We start from the raw sequence: 27,815 nt of genomic DNA, 5'->3' as shown, positions 1-27,815 counted from the left end.
CACAAAATGCATGTTTTCAAGAAACTTCTGGCATTTTTTAAATGTTTTTAGAGTGCATATAGAGGAATCTGCCCCGTCCTTTTCCGCAGGACCATGGCTCTGAAGTCACAACCTCCTGATTCTCCAACAGTGCTTTAATTCATGGTCTGTGTTCATACCACTCATAAATCCTCCCCAGCTACCTGTACACAAAGCTGGCATTGATTTCAATCATGCTGCGACTCCAGCCCTGGCTTGGGGGAATTCCCTGCCAACTCTCAGCTCGGCAGGACCCCCCTTTCTTCTCCAAGACCACCACGCAGCAGCAGGACTTTTCATGTGGTGAGGAATGAGACTCGTGCTTCGAGTCATGTCTCTGACAAATAAGCCTTTCCCTGCTTCCCCCCCCCCCTTTCCAATTTCTCTTCCTGTTATTTTTCATCTCTCCTCAAGTTTGGCTCTGGAAAGCAAGGTCAGGTTAGGCTGTGAGAGCATTGGTCCCACTCCTGAAGGCATTAGTGATGCCTGGGGCAAGGCTTTGCTCAAGGCCCATGTGCGGAGGGGGATGGGACAAAGGGGAATTGCTTCAGACTGAGAGAGGGCAGGTTTAGATTAGATATTAGGAAAAGATTCTTCCCTGTGAGGGTGGTGAAGCACTGGAACAGGTTGCCCAGAGAAGCTGTGGTTGCCCCATCCCTAGAAGTGTTCAAGGCCAGGTTGGATGGTGCTTTTAGCAACCCGGTCTAGTGGAAGATGTCCCTGCCTGTGGCAGAAGGGCTGGAACTAGATGATTTTAAGGTTGCTCCATGGTTTTTTTCCAGGCAGCTCTTTGGGAATGATCTATAGGAGGGGTGCTATGTCTTGTTATGTGGGATTAGGGTCAACTAATGAGTATTGCTTAGAGTGCCAATGGCTTCCTGTCCACCCAAGCCCCATAGACAGCCACCTCTGAATACCAGCACCCAGGCTCTGTGCAGCAGCCATCTCTGCTTGAAGGAAAACATCAAGCACTCCTGCAGAAAGAGATGAAATAATATTTGATCAGTTATGGAGGGGAAAAAGGAAGTCCTGGGGCTCTTAGTTCTCTTCTTGCCAAGCTAACCAGCCTTGCTTTTCCTGGGAGACATACTCTGTAAAAACACGGGCTCAATGTTTGGACAGATCCTTTCAGTGTGTTCTCCAGGGCAGAAATATCCAGTGATAGGAAAAGTCTTGTTTGCCCTAATTTAACTGGTCTGTCCTTAGGACTTTGAGAAACAGCTCACCATGGAAAGGGTGCTTCACCAGGAAATATGTGTGGGCTTCAGCAAGGATGATTGTTTTTGCTGGACTCTGCTATCCAGAGATGAAGGAAACATTTGGTTCCTCTGGGGAAATGTCTGTTTTAATCACTCTGGCTTCTCTGTGGGGAAGAGCCTGGTGCAGGCTGGGCTGCTGCAGAAGGGTGGGTGTCACCCATGGGGAGACCTAAGAAGAGGTGGGGTAAGAATTACTGCTGGGCATGGTGGGGCTCAGTTTTGCTTGCTCCAGGTGTGAGAAGACACCTGAGAACGTGGGGGGTGGGGGGTTGGAACTAGATGACCTTTAATGTCCCTTCTTAAACCATTCTAAGATTCTATAAGCTGCCATATATATGCACATCATGTGGACACATATGTGCTGTAGGGGCACCCATGCCGAGGCCAAGTGCCATTCTTTCCTTCACAAAGCAAACCAAAGCTGATCATTCCCATTCTGAACCCATCCCAAACCTGCCACAGCGTGGGCATTTGTTGTTCGGGGAACCACGGGTCAGGTCAGGGACTGCTGGGCAGGCTCAGCCCTGCCCAGGTGAGGCTCTCCCCGCCCCGGGGGCAGACCCAGGGTTGGCCTAGGTGTGTTTAGGGCTTGCCCCGCCTCACCCGGCGTGGCTGCAGGACGGGCAGCAGAGCGGGGAGCAGCTGTGGGAGATTCCGGCTGGAGGCAGGGCAGGGAACATGCTGGAGCAGCAAGGGATGGACGTGGTAACTACTGGGGCTCCCCTTTCTACCCTCACTGCAGCAATGGGTTCTGTCTCCTCTGCACCTGGCCTGGGTGAAAGATTTGCTGCTTGGTTTTCTGCTGCTGCTTCGTAGCTTGGGGCTGTTCTCTCCATGGAATGCCGGGAGCAGTTCATCCCGGGAGTGATGTGCACACTCTCATCGCTGCTCCTGCTCCGGGCGGAGACCACACAGACACTGCTTTTCTGCCCCAAAGCAGGGGCTGAGGGGCTCCCAGTGCAGCTTTCATTGCCCTTCACTCTGAGATGAGCTGCAGTTGTGCCTCTTAATTTAATAAAAAGTAGAGTTGGATTTTTTATTTTTTTTTTCCTGGGAGAAGCTGGCTGGTTAATGAGTCGATGGTATCTGCAGTGTGCTCTCGTCAGCGTGCCCAGGGTGCCTGGGCTTGACTCCAGCAGTCCCACGGCAGGGCAGAGGGCAGTGCTGATTAAACATTTACCCACCGGAGCTCCCTTGCTAATCAAGATAAAGAATTGAGTAAACCAGAAGAATTCCAGGAGGGGAACAGGCTCTTGGTTTCTCTTGTCTATCCTGTGTGCCGCGTCCTTAATGGGGTTTCTCTTCCTGTGTCGATTTGTTTTAGAAAAGTGGCTTCAGAAAACTAAGGAGAATTAATTCTATTTAGTTAGTTAATGGAGAATAGCTCTGGGGTGACCTTATTACACCCTTTCAGTACCTGAAGGGGCTACAAGGGACCTGGAGAGAAACTTTTGTCAAGGACCTGGAGCGACAGGTCAAGGAGGAATGGCTTCAAACTGACAGAGGGCAGGGTAAGATTAGATATTAGAGAGAAATTATTCACTGTGACTGTGGTGATGCCGTGGCACAGGTTGCCCAGAGAAGCTGTGGATGCTCTATCCCTAGAAGTGTTCAAGGCCAGGTTGGATAGGGCTTGGAGCAACCTGGTCTAGTAGAAGGTGTCCCTGCCCATGGCAGGGGATTGGAACAAGCTGATCTCTAAGATTTCTTCCAATCCAAACCGTTCTGTGATTCTATAATTCAGATTCCTTTTGGTTAGACCTTGGTGTCAGCACAAACCTCCTGCTGCTGCTCCTTCTAAAAGGTACCCTTATCATAGGCTTAAGCTGAGCTTTATTTTGCTTCCTAGACTGATCTTAATGTTAGAAGAGCATTTTATTTTTAGGCAGAAAATATGGGAAGTTTAGCTACCCCCGACTCCATAATGCTCCTGTCCCCTGACTCCTTAATGCTTTCCGGCCAGTGGAAGTTTGTTTCCTTTTTACTCTCTCCCCCTCTCATCTTGCGTGGGCTTTTGCCAAATGTAGTATTATTCACAGTCAATTATTTGGCCAGATGTAGCTGAAATACACATTGTAAGCAGTTGGCAGCCCTTTAAATTTATTAGTGTATTCTCCTCACTTTAAACTGATCTGATTTTCAGGGGACCTGAGCCCTCCCTGCACTGATGGGACACCAGGACTGGGATTTCACGTGTCCTGCCTGTGACCTACTCAGCACTATGTTTAAGCTGAGCATCTCCCTGGGCCAGGTTAAGGTGTGTGGGTTGAAGTGGAGAGTTGCTTAGATGGGTTTGTGGTTTGAAACAGTCCCAGCTCTGATGGAAAATCATCCCTGCAGAGACCGGGAGAACTCATTGCACCTTGGAGGGTCTGGCTAAGCTCAGCCCTGTGCAAGGAAACAGCATTTGCAGGAGCTTTCTGGGGAGGGACGGATTGTCCAGCTGGATGTGGGTGTGCAGGAGGTGGCCATGGTGTACAGTTTAACCCTATCCTGTGAATATCCCAACAGGCTGCGGTCTGGTGAAACTATATTCCAGTGAGGGGCACTGAGAGTACATTAAGCACAGATAATCTTCCACTTAATTAGGCCAATCATTTGAAGCTGTCATTTCAAGGCAAGAGGAACAAAAACTTGAGGGAGGAAAAGGGAAGCTTGTATCCATCCCTCTTTAATTAAACTTAGTGCCAAGCTCATGACTGTCACAGACAGTGCCTGACCAAAAACCCCATGTCTCATGAGTCCACCTTGCCTAGGGCACGTTGAGACATGTAGGTACTTTTTCTTTCCTCTTCTCTTTGTCTCTGAGGGTGCTGATGAGGAACTGCGTGCTACAGTAAAGAAAATCAGTGTGGGGAGGTAAACAGCATTGAACTCTTCAACTGTTGCTGCAGCACGTGCAAAAGCTTGGTGCAATTGCATTTAGGGCACCTAGCTGCTTTATTTCCTGTCTGGCATCGCTGGAGGGATCAGGTACATGTGGGACTATTTTTTTTCCAAAATCTGATTCATCCTCCGTATGCTTCTGAAGGCTCCCATTCCCATCGGCTCTCCCCTAGATTAGCCTGTCTGGGCAGCTCACACAGCATCAAGATGCTGACCACTAATATGAAATATAATTGGAGCAATTCAAACCTCTCCCCCAAGGGTTGGTTCTTTACATCATGCACTACCCTGTGAAAGTAATAAAGTCAGTGAAAGGGGTTATTCAAGAGAAATTGTCAGTGTTTAATAAATCGTGCAATTAAATGCAATAAAACCTCAGTATGCTATTCATCTGTTCTGTCTTAACACTTAAGGCTGGGGCTTTTTTCAGAATAACGAAGTTCTGTCCTAGATAATTTTTTCCAATTTCCTCATTAGACAGGTTCTCGTGAAGCCTTACAGTTCTCTGCACTGAACTAAGCTGCCAGAGCAGTGCACCTAATGTAATCATGGCATATAAAAAGTTATAGAGCAGTTCAAGGACTTAAGTAGCTCATAAATTTTTCTTCATATTTTCTCCCTAGTTCAGTTCAGGGCTGAATTTAAGCCACAACACTGCAGGCAAAAATTATGGTCCTCTTTCTCCGGCATGGGATGGTGAGACACCAGGGAATGAAGGCCTGAAGCAAAATGTTCTTCAAGTGTTCTTTTGAACTGCACTGTCACTGATTAGCTCTCTTCAAAATCATATATTACCTGGGGTCTGGTGTGGGAGAGGAATTGAGTATTGTAGCCAGTATTCATCACCTGCACTGAGAGATGCTCTTGCTGTCATTGTGTACTACTGGTTGGGTGGTATGTCCTCTGCTTCCTGGATGGGAATAAAGGCAAGGGGAGAAGCATCCAAAGAGCCTTGAGTTGAACTAGCACTGGGGAGGAAGAACATTTTGTCCCAGGGGTCATTTGGAGCCTGCCAAGGAGGATGTTTGGTGCTTCTCTTTCCATGGTGGAGTTTTCTAAAGAAGGCAGTGGATGGAATGGGGATCTCTGGAGAAGCAATGGCCTCTCCCATTTTGTGTTTGTGTACTAAAAATAAAGTGGAGCTTTCCTACTCAGCAGGTGCATAAACAGTATAGCAGCACCTCTGCCAGGAAGCTAAACATTAAATTTAGTGGTTGCCAGGTCCTCCTGAGGGAGATTCTCCATCACTGGGTGACACTGGGGAGAAGCAGGCATCTCTCCTGGTCCTGCTGGCTCTGGTTGCGTTTCTCTGCTCTACTCCTGTGTTTTCCTCCTGTCTCAGCTCTTTTGCCTTAATAAGAAGTGATTTGTGAACCTTTGGAGGATCCATTGAAAGAGCTAATTCTCCTCTACTGCTTTTAAATTTTTGCCAGGATTGGCACATCCTTGGTGACCAGGGTGGAGTCTGCAGCCTATTTCTGTCTGAAACCATCATGACTGTATAAATTGCCTGTTGCCAGCTCTGTAAGCAGATATTTTGTGTTCTCCTCTTTCCTCTCACCCAGGAAGGTGTGACTGATTTCAAAGCCCTCCGAGCAAAATTTCAAAATGACTCTGACTTGGCTAACAAGCTGGCACAGCCACTCAAGAAGCCTTCCACTGAGATCACATCCAAGCTGGGCTCTGGAGGAAATGCTGTGTCCAGCCCTCCGACCCTGAGTAAGAGAGGTGTGAAAATAATAAAACCTGTCCATACTGCCTCCCAACCCTCTGTGCTCACCCAACACAGCCCCTTAGCATGGCCTCGAGCCAAGTTGGGTTACGTGGAGCCAATGGGGGACAACAAAGAGCACAAGGGCAACATCTCAGAGAGAGGGCTGAGTTCTCCCCAGAACAGTTCAGAAAAGCCTCTGTTGTCATGTAGCACTGATCAGCAAGGATCAGGCCAAACAGCTCCAGTGGATCCTCAGCTCCCAGATTCTTTCCACCACATCCTACAGATCTGGGAAGAGACTTTATGCTGCAATGAGAAACCAAGTGCAATACTCCCAATGCAACAGGCAGCAAACTTAGACATGCACCCTTGTCCGGAGCAGAGGGTGACACGTGCTCCTGTTGCATGGGACAGCAACAGGATGCGACCCTCTGGAAACAAGGCTGTGCTGGACTGGCGTGCCAAGAAGAAGGATGCTCTGCATGGCAGTGGGACAGCTCTTCCCCAGGCTCCCAGAGGACACAGGAGCTCTGATGGGGCAGGTGCTGAGGGTGCGGTAGCAACTGCATTCTGCCAGGCAGGTTATCGTCCACCAAGAGAGAAACCTCAGCACCAGAAAGGTACAGTAAGGTATATTCTTAACACTGAGCATATATATAGAGAGAGAGACTATTTACAAAGGCATGTAGCAACAGGACAAGGGGGAATGACTTCAAACTGAAAAAGAGTAGGTTTAGATTAAATATTAGGAAGAAATTCTTCCCTGTGAGGGTGGTGAGGCACTGGCACAGGTGATACAGAAGCTGTGGCTGCCCCATCCCTGGAAGTGTCCAAGGCCAGGTTGGATGGAGCTCTGAGCAACCTGGTCTAGTGGAAGGTGTCCCTGCCCATGGCAGGGGGTTGGAATGAGATGATCTTTAAGGTCCCTTCTGACCCAGGCCATTATATGCATATGTGTTCTGGAAGTACAGGGTAGAGCAGCTGGAGAGAAAAGCTGTTAAAAGTCAGGACCTTCAAACAAGAGGCCAAACTGGTCCATTGGAATGTTTTTTTCTTTCTCTGGAGGTTCTGGAGATAAGAAATGGGTCCCAAACTGCTGCTGAGCTTGGTAAGGGGAGGGTCTCCATCTCCACCAATTTTTTTAAAACTCACTTAAGGAAATTGTCCACATTATGAGAATAGGATGAAGACTGAGGACAGGGGAGTATCTTCAATTTTGGTCTGCTTTGGCCTTTTGCAGTCACGAGGTAAATGTGACTGGACCCTGCTCTTCAGTTTCACACATACATAGAAAGGCTTGGCTCATCTGCAAAGACAGTTTAATTCTAATTAAAATCACTTAAACCTGAATTCCCCCCTCTGCACCCTCCCAGCTGTGCAAAAGGTCATATTTAAGCTCAGAGAACATATTTCTTAGAGAAACTGGTGCTAGGAAACTCAAATGCTGCAAAGGTGTCCTTGCTAACGTCACACTGGGTGACATGGCACTGAAAAGCTTAAGTCTTTGTTTACCCTGGAAAGCCACCTTGCTTGGACTGAACGCTGAAAACAGCCATGCCACTAAATCCTGGTGGATTAAGCTGTTATCAGTACAGAAAACTGGGTTAGTATTTTATAATCCAGAGGAAGGGAGCTGTCGAGAGCTGAGACCCCAACATGGTTCACTTTGTAAAAATCTGTAAAAATGGACATTTCCATTTACTTTGCCATTCTGGTAACATGGTAAGAGACTTGCCGTGTAATGAGGATGCTGAAATTGGGAAGAAACAAAGTTGGATAGAAATGTGAGTACAACAACTAATGTGGATTTTTGCTTAAATGAGGGCTAATTGGTGCCTGTCCTTGTGCTTCTCTGGAGCAGAATTGGAGCCTCCCTTCTGCCAGCCCAGAGCAGGAAAATGGTCTTACAGCCCCAGGAACAAGTGGCCAAGAATTAAACCTCTCCCTTCAGCTGAATCCCTGGGTCCTGCCCCTGGGAAGCCTCCAAGACCCCCAAAGTTTGACCTCAGTACTTTCCGAAGCATCCTGCCTTTGGTCCACAGAGGAAATGAAACAAGTAAGAGATCTCTGGTCTTTCTCTCCAGACTTGTTCTGTAGAAGATGAATAATAATTTGCAGTTTATTGACATCTATTAGGCCATGATTCCAAGCCCACAGAAAAAAGACATTGTTACTTGTTTATAACTTCTTCCTCGAACATTAACAATAGCCCAGCAGTTTCAGTGGGACTGATTTTTGCTCTTAATCTGGAAAAGGGATCTGGTTTTCCAGGCTGGACTCCATCCCACATGCAGAAACCCGCTTCCCTCCCAAGTGCAGCGTGTTGTGAGTGGTTTACAGCTGGCTGTAAAGCAGCAGCAGCTGCCTACGAGCTGAGCTGATCTTTATCACTCCTCTTCAATGGGAAATGCCTTGACTCTGGAGCACAACTGTGGGAAGGCACAATAAAATTGTTAGAAAATAGTCTGCTAATCTCCCCCACTTCTGTTTTAAATACAACAGAGGGCAATGTTGCTAAGTGTTCCAACATCAAGAAATGCAAAAGTTCAGTTTCCCATAATAAAACCCTATTGATGTTGTATAATAGAATATTTTGGACCACTTATTAAGCTGCTAAGTGGTGTTTCTTTATAGATACAGGCTTAATTATACCCAGATTTTTAGACACAACTTTTGCTGAATTCCAAGGGAGCTCCTTTCATAAGAAGGGCTCTGCTAAAGTCTCTTTGGCTTTAATGTGCCAGCACTTATTGGTGTGCCCTGGCTGTGATAAGAGGGAAAGAGAGTTTTTCACTGAAACTCTTTTCTAACCTATTTGCCATTTCTAAATATATGAACTTGATGGAGGGAACTAGTTGCATTTATGTGTCATCATCTTCATGCCCTCTCCATATTGCTCCGTTATCGATCTCTAGAAAGCTTGGGGTTGTTGCCTGGAAACATGAAATAATCACATATTAACACAGCCACATCCCCAGTCTTTGCTGGCAATCTTATTTCACGCCTGCCTTTGCATGCAGTGTGCTGCCTGAGGAAGGGCAGTCCCTGTCACACCTCCCGTGGCTACAGCTGGTGTTCTGTGGGAGAGCAGGATTGCCTTCAAATACTAATCCTCTGTGTGTTTGTGTGCAGCTGCTGGTGAAGAGGATTACTTGAGCCCCGAAAGGTGAGCCTGTGGGGAGGCAATGTGTGGCTTGTAGGTGACAGGAGCATCCCCATCCCATGATCTGAAGCATCCCAGTTCAGTCTGGAGAGAATGTCTGACTCCCAGAGGCAGCAACTTGCTCCAGGGATTGTCCAAGTGTTCAAGGCCAGGTTGGATGGGGCCCTGAGCAACCTGGTCTAGTGGAAGGTGTTCCTGCTTATGGGGGGTAGGATTGGAACTAGATAGTCTTTAACTATATCTTTAACTAGATCTTCCAATCCAAACCATTCTGTGATTCTGTGTTTCTGTGGTTATAGAAACACAGAATAACAGAACCTACATGGGAAACTCAAAGCTGGCTGGGATGACCTTCTCCTAAAGGAAAAAGCTTCATCCCTATTTTTTCCTCTGGGCTGTTAAAGCCACATGGAGAACCATATCTATGTGTCTTTAGGTCTGGTTTAGGTAGCGGAAAGGAAAACACTGCCAGTGCTTTGGTTGCAAAGTCATCAACTCCCACATGTTTTTTGCTTCCTGTTTTCCATGTACTCAAGTTCGGTGTTTTTAGAAAAGAGATGCTTTTGAGAACTGTTGCTGAAACAAAGCCCTGGTGTAACCAGCAGGTGTTTGGATTTTCTTTGCCAGTAGTGAAGGAGTTTGCTCTCCTGCATGATTTATGGTCCTATGTTTGTGCAGTCAGCACAACCAGGGTACAGGAGTCACTGCCCTCCCTCACCATGCCCAGCTCTTCAGCTGTCTCCAGATGCTGAAGTGAGATTTTTATTGAGTGGTGGTCCAAATCACTGGAGTTTGTCTGAAATGGCTCAAAAATCTTACAGACACAACTTCTGTGTGCATGGGGATCCTGACTTTTTCTGATATGTCTGTGACTTGTCCTGAGTTGTTGTGTAGTGGTCCTGGTTTTGTGCAACAAGAACAGGAAAAGTGGAGGAAAATATTCCTATACATATTTTGTCTTGACTGTGAAAAAGGGAAATGGAACAGCTGAACCAGAGCAAAGGGAGGGGAATTCTTAAAATGCTTTCTGTGTCCAAACAACTCCTGCAGCTATCAACACAGCAAGTTGTTCTTGACATCATGAGGTGTTCCTGCCAGCATTGGCTGGTGTTAGCTTTTAACCTGTACTTGTCAGAAGAGAAGTGGTCGAATAGGAACCAGCTCCACAGCTGTCATGCCCCACAAGGAAGCTGTTCTAGTAATGCATTCCAGCAAAATTAGCGTTCTTGCTCCAACACTTGTGATATGGTCTTTACAATAGGTCACTTGTTAAATATTAACCATATGATAACTGGGGAAATGAATTAAATAACTCCAGCATTAAAGCAAAATCACAGCGGTTTGGGGATGGAAATTCCCCTCATCGAAGCCTCACCTGGAATAAGTCTCGTCTCTTAGACACCCTGACGTAGTAACTTGGGCTGACTAATCTTGACCTCTTACTGCTTATTTGGGGATAAACACTCTGCCTTCACTGATGCTATTCAGGGATCTTTCAGCCCAGCTGTATTTCAAGTCTGGCGTGGCACTGTGGTTTATATAAAGGGCTGTCTGATGTCCAGCCAACCTCCCAAACCAGGATGTGGTTTATTCCAGGGATTGGGCTGGGGAAGTGAACGGTCAGGGGTTTTCCTGGTCTCCTCTTCATCAAATGATGGCACTGGGGACAAAATACCTGCTTGCAGTATTGATGCAATATGTATGTGTGTGTGTCCCATTCAGTGGGACCTACATGTCCCAAACATGCTGTGGAACCAGAAAGATGGCAGGCACTGTCCCCGGGCTGCAGGGGAGAGCAGGGGGCTGAGGCAGCCTTTGGTATCAGCACAACCTTCTGCTTGACTTTAGGTGTTGTTTCTTGCTCCAATTTCACTACTGTTAAAGTGCACCTTGAGTGCCTTGTTCCTCAGGTTCTGGTTTACACTTAGTCCTTACTCTGAGTTGTGACAGTTGGGTGATTCCAGGAAAGCTTGACGCTCCCTGAGGTTTTTTATATAGTCTTTCAGTTAAAAGAAGGAAGTTCTTGCTAGAATTCTTCCTGGTGCTCTTTTATCACCATACCCTGTTGCCCAGGTGCGTTACAAGCTGTATCTTGTGCATTTGCTGCTTCCTGGTACATTCCTGAAATGCCAAAAACTCTGCCACTGTAGGTAGAGGGGAAGACTTGGGGATTTGCGTGGGTAGTTCAGGAATGCTTGGCTTTCTCTCTGCAGCTATTCCCAAATGACACTAATGTGAATTTGTGGAGGAAGAAAGGAAGAAAGGAGAATGAGGGGGTGAGAACTGGACTGGGAAACCCAATACTTGAGGCTTTGTGGTGCTGGAGCCATGATGCCTTGTCTCCTCCTGTGGCTGGCACGTGCCACTTGCTGTGTTGGCATCGAGTGATTGGCTTGATAAACTCAGAAGCAGGACCTTTAAACATACCCTCTGATATCTCTGCTTTCCCCTTTGTGTTTCCTTCCAAGTGAAGCAGCGTGCCGAACAGTGCAACTAAGTTGTTACCTATTTCAAAGCACCTGAGTAGGCTTAAAAAAATGCTGTGCTCCAATTTCCTTGGATTTTTTTGTTCTGTTTCTACTTGAGGGATTGCTGTAGGCAGAAGACTATAATCTTAGTATGATGTCTCCTGATGTGCTTTGAGCCCTATAAACGCAGTCTGTCCTCCCAGAGGAAAAGCAGTGGGAGTGTGGAGTTGGGGGTAAGGTTCAGCTGAGCCCTACATCTGGCACAGGGCTCTCCTCTCCCTCCGAGGAATTCCTGATTTCACTTTGCTTTTTTGTAGGCTGAGTATCAAAGCACTTGAATTCCTTGTCCTTAAGAGGAATATTTTTTTTCATGCTTCTAAAAGGGACAGAAAAAAAAAAATCTCTTCTCTCTTTTTCATCTTCTCAGTGCTCAACTTGAAGAGCAGAATAATTATGAAGAAACCCCAGTGTACCTGAATCAGTCTGGGGACACCACAACCTTGTGTGTCATTGAAGGTACTTTACAAGGTAAGACTGTTAGGTGAATCACATGCTATCTGGGATAAGGGATTTAAAAAGGAAATAATAGAGTTTCTTCAAGTTGAGAAAAGCAGCTGCACATTGTTCCAGGTGACCAAGGATAACTCTCTGTACTGTCACTCTGTGCACTGACAGTGTGTGAGGACTCTGGGGCCCAGACAAGGCAGAAGTTAGTATTCTGGTAGTGAAATAATGCTTGTAGTAAAACAGCAGCAGGGAAAATCATGATATACTACACATGTAGAAGAGAAGGAAAAGAAGATAGTGAGGCAAACCTCGTCATCTTCTTGGGAACAGAAGGGCACATAACAGAACTTTTCCATCTCCGTCAATGTTTTTTCGCAGTATAATTTTCTCCATCAAAGGGGCCACTGCTCTGCTTTTACATTTTTCAAGGTTGCTTCTTTTTGGGAGTTTGGTTTCTGCCATGCGCGTTGTTTTTCTCTCCTGTTGGAACAGGAGCCAGACAATTTCCTTGGGGGATCCTGCCACAGCCCTCTTGGGCTTTCATATGAAAACTGTGGCCAGTCAAGCTTGGTGCTGCAGTTCTCTGCATGCAAGCAAATGCTTAATAGCAAATAGGACCCTGGCCAGTAGGACATGGTGAATGTCCCATGGTGCATGTGTGCCTGGATGCTGAGCATCCCAACTGAAGTTGAGTTTTGCAACTAAAAGTGCAGTGACTTTAACGCAGACTAAAAAGTAATATATGTTCGTAAATATCTTTTCCAGTACCTAAGGCAGAGCCTCAGGAGCACAAGGTAAGTGTTATCACAGCCAGTTTTGATCTCACAGTCTTGACTGCACCATACTTTCATGTCTTGAAAATTTTCAATATCTGTATTTCTTACATGCCAAGAGTTTCTTTGTGTGTTGTCTGTGAAGACTCTCAAAAAATAAACAAGAAATTGCAGAGGGGACACAAAGACTAATGAGATTCCCAAACATACTAGTAGGAAGAGTCAGTTCCTTTCAATTCCACTGCATATATGTAAGGAAGTGGTAACACCATCTGGATGTTGGTGGTAGACCAAGTAAGTGTCACACACTAAGAGTAAGATCATGAATTCTTGGAGGGAAAACCCACTGAATTATTCTAGAAGTTCCTGCCAAAGACGAGCTGGTGCTGGTAGTCCCTCTGTGCAGGTGTAAAAGCAAAATTGAGCCTGCTTACTTGGCATGGCTGAAGGCTTAGAATTTTGGCTTAGAAGCGAGGGCAAGTGTTGTGGGCACAACTGTACACGTTTTCATCCCCTGCTGCGGGGATATCTTTGCTGCAAACTACAACTTTTCATTTTACCTTGGCTGCAAAGGGGTGGCAGTGCACCTTGGCAGTGGTGATATCGTGCAGGGAAGGCAGGATTGTGCATTGCACAGGAGTTGCTGCAGCCATTCCTAGAGCAGACTGGCTTGGCTGCATGGACGAGCTCACAGCGGGTAACTGGGCCGAGAGAACACATCACCTCTTGCCAGGAGATGACCATGTGCTGGGTATCAGTTCTGGCCCTGCTAAAAGAGAGAAAACTTTGGAAAGTGTCAAACTCCACTGTCAAATCCTGACTTGCAAAGCAATCAAATTGCCTGGAAAACAGCACAGGTTTCCAAATGCACTTATCTGTGTGTGATTTGCAGGGAAGTTCTCTGGCTTGGCTTTGGTCTCATTTTATGGTAGGTTGGGAAATCTTTATTTAAGTAAAAAAACTTGCTCCTCTTCTGTAAGCTTTCCAGTCTGTAATAGCTTTCATGCTGACCAGTAGCTTCACTGGCCCCATCCCTTGCACTGTTATATTATCCCCATATAGTTTGTCAGTATGTGTGTCCCCTGTCCTGCAAAGTAGAGGAAATATCTTTGACTGATGACTATTCCAAATGTAAAATGCTTCTGGGCTTTCTAAAGAAATATTTCTTTAAATACTAGATGACAGTTGAGGCCTTGTATAAAAGCTTGACTGCTGAGAAAAGCACAGTGGCTGAAGGCTTTCCTCTTCTTTATTCTAGAAACAGAAGATTTTTCGCTTTGCCAAATACAGGTAATTTCCTTTCCATTCTCTCAATCTTCTTCTAGCCCCACAACTAACTCAGGTTAGGAATGGGATATTGTAACAATCAGTAAATAGAAAGAAATTTCATATATTTCATGACCAGGACAGCATAGACAATGATGCTTTTCTGTGGCAGCACTCATGGTTTCTAAGCATATCTGGAGGGGAGATTTTCTTTTCTCCTCTGGGACACAAGAAGATACATAGTCTTTTCCTACTGTAACCTGGAGTCTTTCAGCATAAGCAGGAGAGTTATGAGGCTCTCAATCTGGGATGCCTGGTTCCAAGTCTAAGGCTGTGTGGGTAAGGCAAGGTCTACACTTAATTTCACTCTGTGAATGTCATGCTTCAAACTCCTTGCAGTGTATAATTATTGTCACTGTCTGGAGGCTGGATTTTGTTGTTTGTTTGTTTGGGTTTTTTTTAATGGGGATTTTAGAGTCATGAGGTAAAAGGGAGTCACTACAGTGGGAAAATTTGATGCTGGGGAAAAAAAAAGGTATCAAGTTCTGCATATTGTTGCTGTATCTTCTTCCCTAAATCTATGGTAAGAGGTACATCTTGTGAACCAGGTGCCACCACCGGCAAATGGATCTAACTTGTCCATTCCTGCTATGAGGAAACAATCTCATTAGTTTATTTCCCTTCCAAGAATGATTGCTATTATCCCTGACTACCTGCTGACTTAGATTTGGATTTGCCCTTACTTTTAGTACTGGTGGTCTTTTGGGCACCTACCTCATTCAGAGGGAAAATGAGCTGCTTACTTGGGCACTGTCATAAACCAATGTGTTTACAACTTTGCTAAAGTGTCTGTGTTCTGAGATCTTTCTCATTTCTGAAAATTTCAGTCCTGAAAGAGCTACAATAGAGGATGAAAAAGAGGGGAAACCAAGTCATGAAAGACAGAAACTGGAAGTGAAGAAAATTTTCAAGGTATTGTAATCCTTGCGATTAATTTTAATAGTTATTATAGGGTTTCTTCTCCTTCTATCCTTCCTGTCTTCGGGTAACAGTTGAAACTTGAGCCCTTAATCCCTTTTTAATCCCTTCTCTTTTGGCTCTTCATCCCTCAACTGCTACTGCCTAAAAATCAGGTAGTGCTGCCAGGCAGCACCTGTGTCTACCACAAATCCCTGATGGAAAAGGGCATGAAACTGTTTCAAGTCCACAAAAACTTATATTCTTATATATATGTGAATTATATTAACTTATATTAGAAAACTGTTTCTAAAGACTATATGGACTAAACCAAATGTTTGATCTCAGACAGGTGGAAGTGAATACATGTCTCCCAGTAGTCAAACCAAGGAAGATGGCAGAGATGGGATGAAGGTCCTGCAAAGGAAGCAGGATGTGACCAGTACCCTGCCTGCAAAGTACCCTACCCTACAAGGGCTGGCAAAAGACAGAGCCGAGCTCTGTGAGTATCTCATTGCGCCGTTGAGTGTTTCCTCAATCCTCAGTCCCATCTGTTGCCCAAATGTCTCTTCCATGTGGGAAATAATAATGTTAAATTTGGATGCAGCTCTTGAACCAATTTAGTTAAACCAGGGCAAAAGGTTGCACGAGCGTTTGTGTTCTGGTCTGAATCATTTATTTTGGCTTTGCAAATAGCTTCCTAAGTTGGTTAACCATCTGCGTAACTCAAACCAAGGTGTTTGTTTTTCTAGCAGATTGCCCTTATCCAAGAGAGCTGAAATCCACTCCTCTGCTTCTCACAATTTATTGAGTCTCAGAAAAGGGTTTGGCTAAGGCTTGTGGTAGAAACAACGTGAGCAGGATGAGAGCCTGAAGGTTTCCCCTGTCCCTTAGTAGGATGGATGATGATTCCTTGCTCCATCTTCTTGTGGTACCAGGCTGACTTTCGCCTCCTTCTGTCACAATACCCTGAGATAGTGACTGGAGATGGTGATATGCGCCTTAGCTGCACAGTTAAACCCAATCCCATCTCCTCTGTAAACACTATTTTGCAGCTTCAGGTACAAATGTTCATGGGCTCTATTCTGCAAAGCCTTACTCCTGCCTCTGCAAGCCATTAGTGTGATATGGCAGCATTTTAAAGATGAAAGAGAGCAAAGTGACTCTGTTGGGCTCTGTGGACAGACCAGGAGTGTGAAGGAGAAAGTGTAAATTGGCTGTGACTGTGGTTATTTTTATTGGGGTGGTTCTCAGGTATTATTTTTTTTTAATTTTAAATCGCCTCATAATAATTTTCTGTTTCGGTTGGCGTCTGTTTTTGTAAGAAATCTTGCTGGTTTGTTTCACCTTTGAACAGCTGGAGGTGATTTCAGTTGGGATTTTTTTTTTTCAAAGTACTCATGGTGAGCCTCCTGCTATTGCTTCAAGAGAGGTTGATTAGGAGAATTGTTAGGTCCCTCTCCTGCCTCCTTTTCTTCTTCATGGGGTTTGAAAGTTTTGCAGAAGTTGTGGTCCATAACTAGACCATATTGAGGTGGTTTGTGTTTCCAGTGAGATCTACTGCATGAATCATAGAATGGTTTGCGTTGGAAGGCACCTTAAGGATCATCTCATTCCAACTTCCTGCCATGGGCAGGGACACCTTCCACTAGACCAAGTTGCTCCAAGCCCCTTCCAACCTGACCTTGAACACTTCCCATGTTCATTTTGAAACACTATCTGCTTTTATTTGTCTGGCTGCATTTCTACATTATTCCAGCTCTCTTAAATCAATTTTAAGGATTTAATATTGCCACTTAACAGAGTTCTCCAGTAATAATCTTCTTCTAACCTCATGATGTACAACTCTGATGCTTGATTCCATCCCTCAGTGAAATACATCTCTAGGATACTCATCCTCCTTGGCTTCTTTCTGGGATGTTGATTTACAGGTGTATACCTATGGACAGGTACATTGTTTGGATCCATTCCAAAAAACCCCTTCAATCATTTCTCCAAACATCCATGAATAGTCTCTTGGGATGCTTTCTGGTGAGAAGGATTTGAGAATATCAATGGATATTTTAATTTTTGTAAAATCTGTAGTATTTTATGACTTTAAAATGTTTTAAAGGTAAATGTTTTAAAACTCAGGAGCTTTTAAAATCCTTAACTTTTGCTTCTCAAAGTGAGTCAGGGCAGAGCCTTTCCTTGCCTCCTGGAACAGAAAATATAAGTTGTGTTACCCTCAACAGTTCATGTCCTGAGAGAAGTTCCTCAGAAAAGCCCCTAAAGCAAAAGTCCTTTCTTATTTCCAGTGCACAGCATGGATGTTGGTGCTCCAAAGCCAGGGATAGAAAGAACAGCTTTGAACCAAAACACTTGGCAACCTCTGCAGGCACCAGAGGATATATACGATGATATCGCAGAATTGCAAGATGGACTGTGAGTATGGACCTGGGCTCTTCACAGTGCCTGTGTCTATGAAATGTCATTTAAAAACTCTGCTGCTATAAATCCCCATGTCATATTTCTGTCTTCTAGCAGCTACGGGTCAAATGCCTCAAGTTCCTTCACTTCAGACAGCTGTAAGTGCAGCATGTGGGGAAGCTCAAACAGGAGCTGCTTTTAATTCGGGCTGGTCCCTGGGAGAAGATGAGATTAACTTTCAACATCTATAGTGTCTCATTCTGGCCTGGTTGCTCTAAATTCCCTTTAACACTGGGGGGGAGTAATATACATGTCTAGCATGGAATTCATTTGAGCTGACCTTGAAGCCTCTGTAAGAGTAAAACATAAAAATTCTGGGTGCAATTTGTGCAGCAAACCTCACCTCACCTCATTGCTACTGAGTGTGGTTTGTGATAATGGCATCCCTTGGTTTAAAGTTTCAGGAAACAGCTACGAGGAAACATATGAAGATGTTGAGATTGGAGGTGATAATCCAGCAAAACCAGAGTAAGTTGCAATTTCTTAGCCTGTATTTTGAAATACTGGCCATACATCCTTGATCTCACACACCAGGTACTGGCTGGAAGCCTTTTTTTTCTTAATGCAACTGCAGAAAAGTTGTTGTATGGATGGGTTTCTTCCCCCTCTTCCTCCTTATTTCCCCTTTGGCTGACACTCAGGGAGCAAAAAGTAGTTACCAAACTTAAATCCCTAAGCAATGAGGGCTTTCTTTTTTCTTATAGCACTCTCCATCCGTTGGAAGTACTACCCTTACAGACCTCTCCTTGAATCAAACACACAGGACAGTTTCACTTGCCTTCTTTTGGTTAAAAGTTGCTCAGCTGTAGCTGAGAAACGACACATTTTTGTGTGTGTCAAAAGAGGGAATGCTCAAGGGACAGATTGTCCCCATAAAACAGGACAATTTGAGATCACAGGAGGTTGGAAAGCTGAAAAGAGCCTGACATGCTGTAACTAACTTGCAACCTTCTCTTTTTTATATGGCTTCTCAAGATATCTGCTTCCATGGGGTGTGTTATAAAACCAATGAGTTTTGCAGCCTCGGGTTTATATGTTGCTTGAGCTTCCCAAATGGATTAAGAGGTGAAACATGAAGTTAGTTGTGTTTTGTGTGGTTCCCTACCCTCACGCAGTAAAAAGTTTCCTTTGTAAGAAATAGAGACAGCCTTTGGGAAAGGCATATGGGCTGGGGATGTGGCACACTATTGCTTGGACTGCATCTGGTGGCTCTCTTCTAAGGAGCAGAGTGGGAGGAATAATAAGGTGTTGCTGTACATCTGCTTTTCCCTTACGGATGTGAGGCTCACACTGGCTTGCATCTGGATTCAAGTCTAGCTAAAGTGTAGATGTCAGAAAGGGGGAAAAGGGGAAAACTGTAACCCTGGAGGTGACAGGGTGGTTAATAAAAGGAGGTGTCATTTCTCTGCAAATTGTCCATGGGAGTTGTGTGATGGAGGTACACAAGCTTCTCTGACCAGAGGGTAACATCTTCCCAGGCTGACTACCCATGTCCCCCACCAGCTGGGAAGTGCACCCATGCTTCTCCTTCACCATTCTGCACATGGGTGCAGAACAGTAGCAGAAATTAAACTATTGCTAACTCACAGAGGAGCAGTGCATCTTCCTGGGCTTGCAAAGGAATTTCAAGACCATTTGGGACCAAATTCATGGGGTTCAGAGGTCAGGGTCTTAATCCCCAAACCGGCCTTTATGTAATCCTACTATTGATCCCACATGCAGGATTATGTGTGCTGATACACATAAAATAATTTTAATAGTATTTGTGCACAGGTAATGTCCCCCATGGGAAGATCTTGGTTGCTTCCAGATACCTTATTAGAAAATTGCTGTGTAGCTTTGCAACCCCCCGTAAGCTTCAGAGAGGAGAGTGCGTCATGGAACCTCCTTCTCAAGAGCATACATGACAGAAATGTGTGAGGGAGAGTGGCACAGACAGATGCCCCTGGTGTCTCCTTTAATTGTCTCTCCATGCTTCTGGGTAATGCTTCCTTTTTGTCACAATTTTTACTCCAAATAAACCTGGATCACCCTGTAGTTGTTGGGTCAGAGGAGAAGAACTTCAATTAACACAGAAAAGTTTAAACCTAAGTAAAGACTTGAGCTTGGACTTTATAATTAAGCACCTTTTGCTGTGCTGGTGCCTATCCCAGTGAATCCATTATCCACATGAAGCTATTAAAACTTAAAGCTTACTGCTGAGCTGAGATCCAAATTCTGCTGACCTTCCTTTCCCTGCTTCAAGATCTCTGGGGCTACAAGTATTGCAGCTCTCACATACTTCAGCACCTAGTGCCTCTTTTAATTTAAAATCTGTTTCCCTTTTGGACAGAACAGAAAAACAGAAGAGATTTGGAAACCTGTTTAAGATAGAAAAGTTGAAGCTGAATAATTTCAGGCTCAAGGAAAACCTAAGGTAAGGAAATGTTGGTGGTCCTACCCCTTCCCCCTTCAAATCTGAGCATTCTTCTTTGCAGTAATTTGAAAGCAGGAGGTCTAAGAGTAAGAAATGCAGCTTTATTGCTTATGCCAAAAGTGCTTCTATCAACTCATTAAGAGCTGCTATGGCAGACATGGCTAATGGTCCATCTGTGCAGCTTCTCTGATATCTCTGGCATCAGGAATCTACAGGAGCTAGTCCTACAGCAGCCTCCAGGTTTTCATAGGCTTTCTTCTGCCTTTGGTACCTTTCTGATACCTCAACATGACACAGGTACACAAGGGAATGTAGAAATGTGATTCCTGCTGCTTCAGCCTGTGGGCTGGGATTAGGTACAGCCTTGCTGATGTGGCTCCTAAGGGTTGAGGGTTTTTATTCCAAGTCCCATTTAGAGCCAAGCTGGCAACAGCATCTGCTGAAGTTTACTATTGAGACATTAGTCTAACAGGGTAGAGGATATTGTATAACTTCTTAGAGTGCCCTTTTGGATACTCTAATATTTAACCCTGGATAAGATTCCAGGGAAATCGCCTTTTCCTCGAGTGTGCAGTAGCTGCCTGCAGAACCCATCCTCCACTGCTGCCAGCGAGGGCCTCACCCTGTGCACAGTGCCTGAAATGCTACTCTTTCTTATTTCTTTGCAAATTCCAGGTTAAACCTTTCCTCTTTTATGTTAGGGTATTTTATTTTACTTACAAACCTTTTCACACTAGATACTCTGTCATGTCAGTGGCTCCTTTGAGCACTAAATAGGGAAGGACCCATCAGGTTGTGTGCCATCCTCCTGTCTCAAAGAACCCTTAAAGTTTCTGAAAGCACTTTAGATATCTACAAACATTGTAACACTTAAATTCCTGGGCAACCCATGATACTGGCAGACTTATAGAAAGGAATTATTACTGACTGCAATTACGAACTGTCCATCAACCCTCTTGCTGCTGGGAAGCGATGTATGGGTGGGCAGCAGAGCTTGCACTGTATTTTGGATGCAATGTAGACCTTTCCTGCTTGATGAACACATGGCTCTTGATGTTGTCAGAGGATGGAAATGCTTATTTAGCAAGGGATGTAATTTTGGCAAATGCTGTTGATATCACATAGCTCATGCAGCTAGACCTGTCTCCATCAGCAGCAAGCACTGACAGCTTTTGGGGGCTCTTGGCTTTTCGGGTGATGCTGAAGTGCAGACTTGTTTCTAAAAGTCTTTTTCTATCAACAGATTGGTTTCCATTTCGGTACCAAATTTAGGTAAGCAACATACATGTATCTGACTCTTGGGGATTTACTTTTGTGTGTATGAAGAATGTGTATTGTACAGTAACCTTGATGCATTGTGCCTTTTTGAAAATCATGTAATGTGGCAGCATTAGTTCTGAAGACTTGATAGAGATTTGTACCTCACTTGAGGGTGGTGTTTTTGCTCATTTTTGGGTGGTTTTTCTTTGAAGAGGAGCATTTCTCCTGCAGATCTGAATATATTAAGGAAGATAATGTGTGAAGCAGTCCATGCTGAACCACTGCTTTCAGGCTGCTGGTGGTTAAGAGATGACATCACTCCAGCAGCTCTCTGTAAAACTACTTATTTCTGCCTGGTGGAGGCACAAGTTCATGCTTTGCATAAATGAGGGTGGACACAACACCTGTCCTCACTAATCAAGCCTTGAGGAGGTGCTGGAGTGAACTTACCCATTACCACAGGATGGGAACCTGGCTACTGCTGCTCCTGTTCCGTCTGTGGAGCTGGATGGCCAAACCCATCCAGAAAACTGCCCATACACACAACTAACAAACCCGAGCATCGTTCCTTGCACTGGGGCTTTGCCAGATGTTTGGAGCCCCGAGGATCTTGCCTTTGCACTGCCTTGGCCCCTTTGGGTTGAGCGACTAGCAGCAGCCCCAGTTTTCCCCTGAAATACATCATTTGGAATGCCAGGCTCAGAATGACATCTTCTAATAGTTTTCTTTCCTGCATTTTGATTGACAGCATCTGTATCCCAGGAGGACCAGGTGTATGATGATATCGAGGTGGGGCAGAGAGAGCCCAGGTGAGGAGGGTGCCCTCTCCTGGCGCTGGCCTCAGGCCAAGGAGATGTTCCTCTGGGCACAAACCCATGCCCTGAGGAGCCTGTGGTACTGCAAACCACTGAGGGTCACGAGCTGGTTGGGACTCAGTCCTCTGGAGACAGTCCAGGTGCCCTCTCCATGTGTGTTTAATTTGGCAAGTAGCATCCTGAAAAATGTTTCTTCAGCGTTACCTAGTTAGTGCCAGAGACGTGGAAAGGAAAGAGCTGCTCCCTGAAACACATGAAAATTCAGATAGTTTTCCTAAGGAAGGAAAACTCCAGCTCCCAGACCCGATTATCAGCCTTGTCCTGGCAGGCTCCTTGTCAGAAAAATTACTTTTAATAGGAACAGCATGTCTTGGTGTCTTGCTGCCAGATGATTGTGGCGGCCGCGCGTGCTGGTATAAATCACAGCAAGTGTTTGCATTTCAGTGGTGGGTGTGGGGGAAGAGAGGAAAAAATCACTACTCTGTAGGTACATGGGTTTGGGAAGGGGACATAGTCTGCTGGAAAAAAATTGAATTCCCATGTGTCTCTTCCTCTCAGAGAGAAGGATGACAAGTACAAAATCCGGATGCCAAAACTTCAAGTGGTGAAAGACAAAAGGAAAAGCAGCGTTGATGTGGAAAGGTCTTGATTTCCATTCTGTATTCCCATGTTGTCTAACTTTGTACATGTGTCTCCTGAGTGATTTCAGGAGTGGGATGTCCCTGATTGCACAGACATTTTATGTTGACTGCTTTGAACCCAGCTTTTAGGAAACTTTGCAGAAAATGTCTCAAGGGTAAAACAAACTCTGGGATCTGAGCTGTATGCAAACAGGGCGTATCCTGAGGTCTTATCCTGAAGTTCTGTCATGGCTTCCCGCTTAGCTGAGGCAAAAAGTTGTTACTTGCTGTATATTTGGCTCCTTTTTGCTATTTTAGAAGGTTTATATTAGATATTAAGAAGAAATTCTTCCCTGTGAGAATGGTGAGGCACTGGCACAGGTCGCCCAGAGAAGTTGTGAATGACCCATCCCTAGAAGTGTTCAAAGCCATATTGGAGGGAGCTCTGAGCAACCTGATCTAGTGGAAGGTGTCCCTGCCTATGGCAGAGGGGTTGGAACAAGATGACCTTTAAGGCAGCAACTCAAACCATTCTATGATTTTGGCAAGAGCCCTGTGTTTGGAAGCCCACAATGTAGTAATTGCCTGTAGTTTCCCCTTGCCCTTATTTTAAAGTATTGATTTCTTAGATCTTCTCTTTCTGGTTGGGCTTATTGCATTGCCTCTTGCTGTACCCTTTGTGCATAAAAGCGAAGACTTTTTTTTGTTTGTTTTGTTACTGGTGCTGGAAAAATTCATATGGAAGTAGGAGATTTCCTTTGCCTTTGAGATTAGAAAAATATGCATTGCAGTGAGCTTTTTTATGACCCAGTACATGGGACTTCAAAGAAATGCAAATCAAAGATCCATTTTCCAGGTTCTTACCACAGAGCTCCTGCATGGGGTTGCTCAGACACTGCTGGTTGTGTTGTGCACAGTCATAGGTATAACTTTACAGATCATCAGGAAGTTGATGCAATTTCATCCCTTCCTTAGACATCACAGGTCTTCCAGGCTGAATCTGCCAAGGAGGAATCTCTTCACAGCCTAGAAGTTCCTAATTTCAGCTCTTGTTTCTCTTGTCTTAATTTTAAGTGCATCAAAGTGAGCCAAAGGTGAATAATTTATTACAAATGGGTGGGGGGTTTTTGTTTGGTGTTTTTTTCCCTGTCTTAAGTTTTAAAATTAATACTATAGCTAGAATTTCATGTACCAGAAAGAGTGGCATCTCCATACTCAGGGAATGCCCCAGAAGGAATGGCCATTGCTCTCTTTAAGTGGGGCATAAGAAATTGTTTTCCACTTTACAGTGCAATATAAATGTCTGCTTGGGTGACTTTCTCCTCCATGTGCTAAAAAACCCAAGAGAAATCTGGAGAGCTGTGTCAAGACTCACTTCCATAAATGACTCAGGATGAGAGTTATCTGGGGACCCTTTCCCTTTATGTTTGAGTATAAATAAAACCAGAAGGAGACAAACTGCTGGGGGAAAAGTGAATTGTTGACTTCTATAAAAACATGACTGATTTGAAACACTCAATAGAGAGTTCGTTTGTTCCCACGCTGCTTACAGAAAAAAAAATTATTGCAAATGGAGATACAAAAGGGCCCAAGTTATGCTCACTAACATATTTGAATTGTATATTAATTCTTTTATGAAAAATAGGGATGTGAATGGTGTGCTTTCCTATTTCAAGGGTTCATTACAGACAAGGCTGGAGTTAGGCTTTGAGCTGCAATTCCAAATGTGCCAGGGATTATTTAAAAGGAGCTCACGAGTGCATGTGTGTGTGTGTGTCTTGATGCAGAAATATCTTCAAATTCAAGAAGAGCAGTGAAGAAAAAAGCAGGAAGAGAGAAAAAGAAGAGAAGTTCTTTAGAGAAACATTTGTGGTACGTGTCTTTCTAGAGAACTGGTTGTGTCAGAGGAGGAAAACAGCTATGTGGCTTGTTTAAAAGATGCACAGGGGAACGTTGTTGGTCCTCAGCTATTCTGCCAGAGATGCCTAACTGACCTGTTCCTTCTCCCCTAATCTGGGATCTTCATCAGGGATGTTACTGGGGTTTTTCTCCCTCTTCATCCCTAACCAAAGCTTCACAACCCATCCTGAAATCTCTTCTCTTCATCCCTCCCCACTGCCCTTACAGACATTGCACATAAGTGTGGAATAACTTGTTTTATTTCTTTCCTGCAGTATGATAAGGAGATCAGTGTCATCAACACAGCCATTGCTGAGTGCTCGGTCCCCAGTGAGAGGAGAGTGGATCTCCCTGTCACAGCTGGAGAACAGCTGGATGTCATTGATGTCACGGAGGGCCACGCAGTGATCTGCCGAAATTCAGAGGGCAGATGTAAGTCTGCAGAAAGTCTCTGGCACAGGAAGGGGGGACACTGCAAACCAGTTTGGAGGGGCAAATCAGCCTCCCAAGCCACAGTATGTTCTTTGTGCTTAGGCACTGACACTTCATTTGCTCAGGAATTTACTAATTTACTTCCTTTTTTCCCCCCTTCTCTCAGATGGGTACGTTCTAGTGGAGCACTTGAACTTCAGGTAAACTCACATTTTATTTATTGTGATGCATATTTTCTTCTCTTTTCTGTGTAGAGATATCTAAGATCTGGAGAAATGTACTTAAAACTTCTGAAGGTAGGGGAAGTTAATGTAAACAACCAGTATTAAATATTAAATAATTATTTCCAGTTTTAGTCTGCCGTTACACAAGTTTCCAGTCCAACTGCAGCTAAAAAAAGGCTCGTCCAGTCATGACTTCTATAAATTGGAGATTCCTGACTTGCCTTCAGATATGCCATATTAATTCACATCTGCTGCAAACATGGGCCACTCAGTGTGCATTGCTTTGCCAAAATACACCCTCAAATTCCCTGCTGCAGTGTTTCCTTGCATGCTCATGCATAATTGATACAAATGAACCTTGCTGGAAAATGTTCTTTTTTTTTTTTTTTTTTTTTTTTGAGGCAGACAGTACTAACTTCCCTGAGAGCTGCTCTCCCCTGCATCATTCCTGAAAGTCTCCATTGTGCTTCCTGCATCCAGGAGAGCCCACCTTGGTCAACTGTGGAGTGATGATGCCCATGTAAATAAAGCTGAATTATTTTTTGTACTGTTAAATGTGCAAGAGATGTTTCCTTTTTTTTTTTTCCCCTGACATTTAGAGCATGTCTGCATCGATTATTAGTTATTTTCAGTATTTCTCACTTTTTGGAGTACCTTGTTGGTCAGTTCTGAAATAGCCATTTCATTTCTGCATTTGCATGAAGAAAAATTGCGCACATTAGTTGCTCCAACTTGTTACTGTCTGTTTTAGGTGACAGAATTACAAAACTCCCCAAAAGATTTTAAAAAGCAAACCATATAATTTTGAACTGTTTTTGGTCTTAAAACTATTGGGAGAAGGAGGATGTATCACCACTCCTGCTGTGTTAAATATATCAAATAGTGGAAAAGTTGACTCATTTCTTTCCAAAAAAACATGAAAAAAGAGTAAATAAAGCATTCAGTCAAAATTTACTTTATTTTTGTAAGCTAACTTAGGCATCCCAGATATGTAAAGGTTGACTCCTGGCTCCCACTGACTCACAGGCAGTTATCCAACAGTTGCCCCTGTGTTTGGGCTGTTCTCCACTGTGGGCCTGGAGGATGATTGCTTGTTTTAAGAAAAACGCTTCTAAATGTAGGAAGAGAAATATAAATTTCTAATGGCTTCTCCTCAGTGTATCCAGTGGACACATTTTCCAGAATATTCTGTGAAATTTTCTGTGAAAAGTAAAAAAATGGGGATAGGATTTTTACATGGCTTGGGAAGAAGAAAAACCCTTAAATCTGATTGTAGTGTACAGCTTTTGCCCCTCCCTGGCTCATTTTAAGAGCCTGTATCAGCTTGCTCATAAATATCCTAAAAATGTAGAAGTTTTAATTAGAAATTATTAAAAGTTCCAGGCTTAAGAAAACACAGCAAAATAAAAGTGCTGTTTGCCACAGGGCCATTTCAAAGCTGGCAAAGGAGACATCAGTAAGAAAACAGAGCAAATATTTAACATTTACTTTTAAGTCTATACAGGCATTCTTATTTATTTTACCATGTGGTTATTATTAAGTGCGTTGGCCTGCATCCATCCTTGAAATAAAAAAAAATAAATAAAACAATCCCCTGTAAGCATGCGCAGCTTTGCAGGCTTGCCAGCCCAAATATTTAGACTTCTCTAGTGGTGATGGAGGGTTTGGGGAGCTGAAGTGCGTGTTTGGCTTTGGCACAGGCTAGGACGTGCTCTGTGTCCTTCACCTACAGCCTTTGAGGGGAATTGGCCTGATGGAAGTTGTGGAGATGGTTTAGCTTGGGGGCTTTTTTCCATGGCAGTGTTGAGGATTAATACCATGAAGAAAACATCCCCTTCCTTGTCCTCCTCCCCAGCCAGCGCTAACTCACAGCTCATGAAGTCCATTAAGCACCGTCTCTGTGAGTACTGCGAGCAAATCTTGTATTAGCCACACATGTGAGCTCTTTTTGTGCTTCACAAGGAAGTTATTTAACAAGTTTTTCTCATTTTAAATTAAGGCTTTAAAAAAAAAAAATCTCCCCATATATCCTGTGACAGACGTGATTGGGCCCTGATCCCGGTGCAATGACACATAGTCCTTGTGGGGTTGTGCCCCAAATCCCCGTGAAACACAAACTCCTGCACCAGCATTGGCAGCTGATTTAATGCAAAGGTGCCTTGAAATACACTTAGAAATACATTTCCCCATGGATAAATTCCAATGCATGTACAGAAGAAAAGAGCTTTCTATGGGATGACTCCAGACAATACAAAAATTCTTTAGATAGAGCAACTTAGATATCCTCAATTAAACTACAGGTTGGCTAAATTTAGGTTAAGATATTGGTCAGGAAATTAAACGTGTCCTTTTCCTTTTTTTTTCCTTTACAGCCCTTGCTGGTACATCCTAACCACATAAAATGTTAAAATAATTCTCACGTGAATTTTAAACCCTGTTCTTCTGTGTTTCTTCTCAAAAAGGAAATCATCATGATAACAGCTGTTGATTTGCTGAGTCTGAGGGAGAACTGAAATTTTTTAGAGGGCAATTCTGTATCACAGAAATTGTGTAAAAAGGAGAGCGTGGATAAGGACAAAACTGGGGCATTCACTGCAGCTGTGTGCTTTCACTGGATTTATATCCAGCTGCATCACAGGCATAAAGGAAATAAGCCACTAATTTCCCCC

The 27,815-nt window shown here is 44.2% G+C and overlaps 1 protein-coding gene across 9 annotated transcripts; it reads left to right on the top strand.

Annotated features, from left to right (window-relative positions):
* Nucleotides 1-1,883: 1,883 nt before the first annotated feature.
* On the top strand, nucleotides 1,884-27,740 carry CUNH1orf168 (chromosome unknown C1orf168 homolog). Of its 9 annotated transcripts, XM_017805696.1 has the most exons (22): nucleotides 1,890-1,982; nucleotides 3,421-3,534; nucleotides 5,729-6,497; nucleotides 7,739-7,933; nucleotides 9,010-9,043; nucleotides 11,936-12,036; nucleotides 12,781-12,809; nucleotides 14,047-14,078; nucleotides 14,942-15,026; nucleotides 15,360-15,513; nucleotides 17,309-17,435; nucleotides 17,535-17,578; nucleotides 17,879-17,948; nucleotides 19,813-19,896; nucleotides 21,140-21,168; nucleotides 21,905-21,965; nucleotides 22,530-22,613; nucleotides 24,379-24,463; nucleotides 24,766-24,922; nucleotides 25,089-25,122; nucleotides 25,548-25,666; nucleotides 27,519-27,740. In XM_017805696.1, exons 2-21 carry the CDS (start codon nucleotides 3,445-3,447, stop codon nucleotides 25,654-25,656), a joined length of 2,373 nt encoding a protein of 790 aa, XP_017661185.1. In that variant the 5' UTR covers nucleotides 1,890-1,982; nucleotides 3,421-3,444; the 3' UTR covers nucleotides 25,657-25,666; nucleotides 27,519-27,740. The 9 variants fall into 9 exon arrangements, 7 of the variants coding, with proteins under 7 accessions (XP_017661187.1, XP_017661185.1, XP_017661190.1 ...); XM_017805701.1 differs by lacking the exon at nucleotides 27,519-27,740 and having other exon boundaries at nucleotides 5,729-5,891; nucleotides 25,548-25,701; XM_017805697.1 differs by lacking the exon at nucleotides 27,519-27,740 and having other exon boundaries at nucleotides 17,538-17,578; nucleotides 25,548-25,701.
* Nucleotides 27,741-27,815: the final 75 nt, after the last annotated feature.

This window comes from Lepidothrix coronata, unplaced genomic scaffold (genome assembly GCF_001604755.1).
Source record: "Lepidothrix coronata isolate B3197 unplaced genomic scaffold, Lepidothrix_coronata-1.0 Scaffold12, whole genome shotgun sequence".
In the NCBI taxonomy this organism is placed as follows: Eukaryota; Metazoa; Chordata; class Aves; order Passeriformes; family Pipridae; genus Lepidothrix; species Lepidothrix coronata.
Note: the sequence above shows the minus strand (reverse complement) of the source record. Positions and strands in the feature narration are given on the sequence as shown.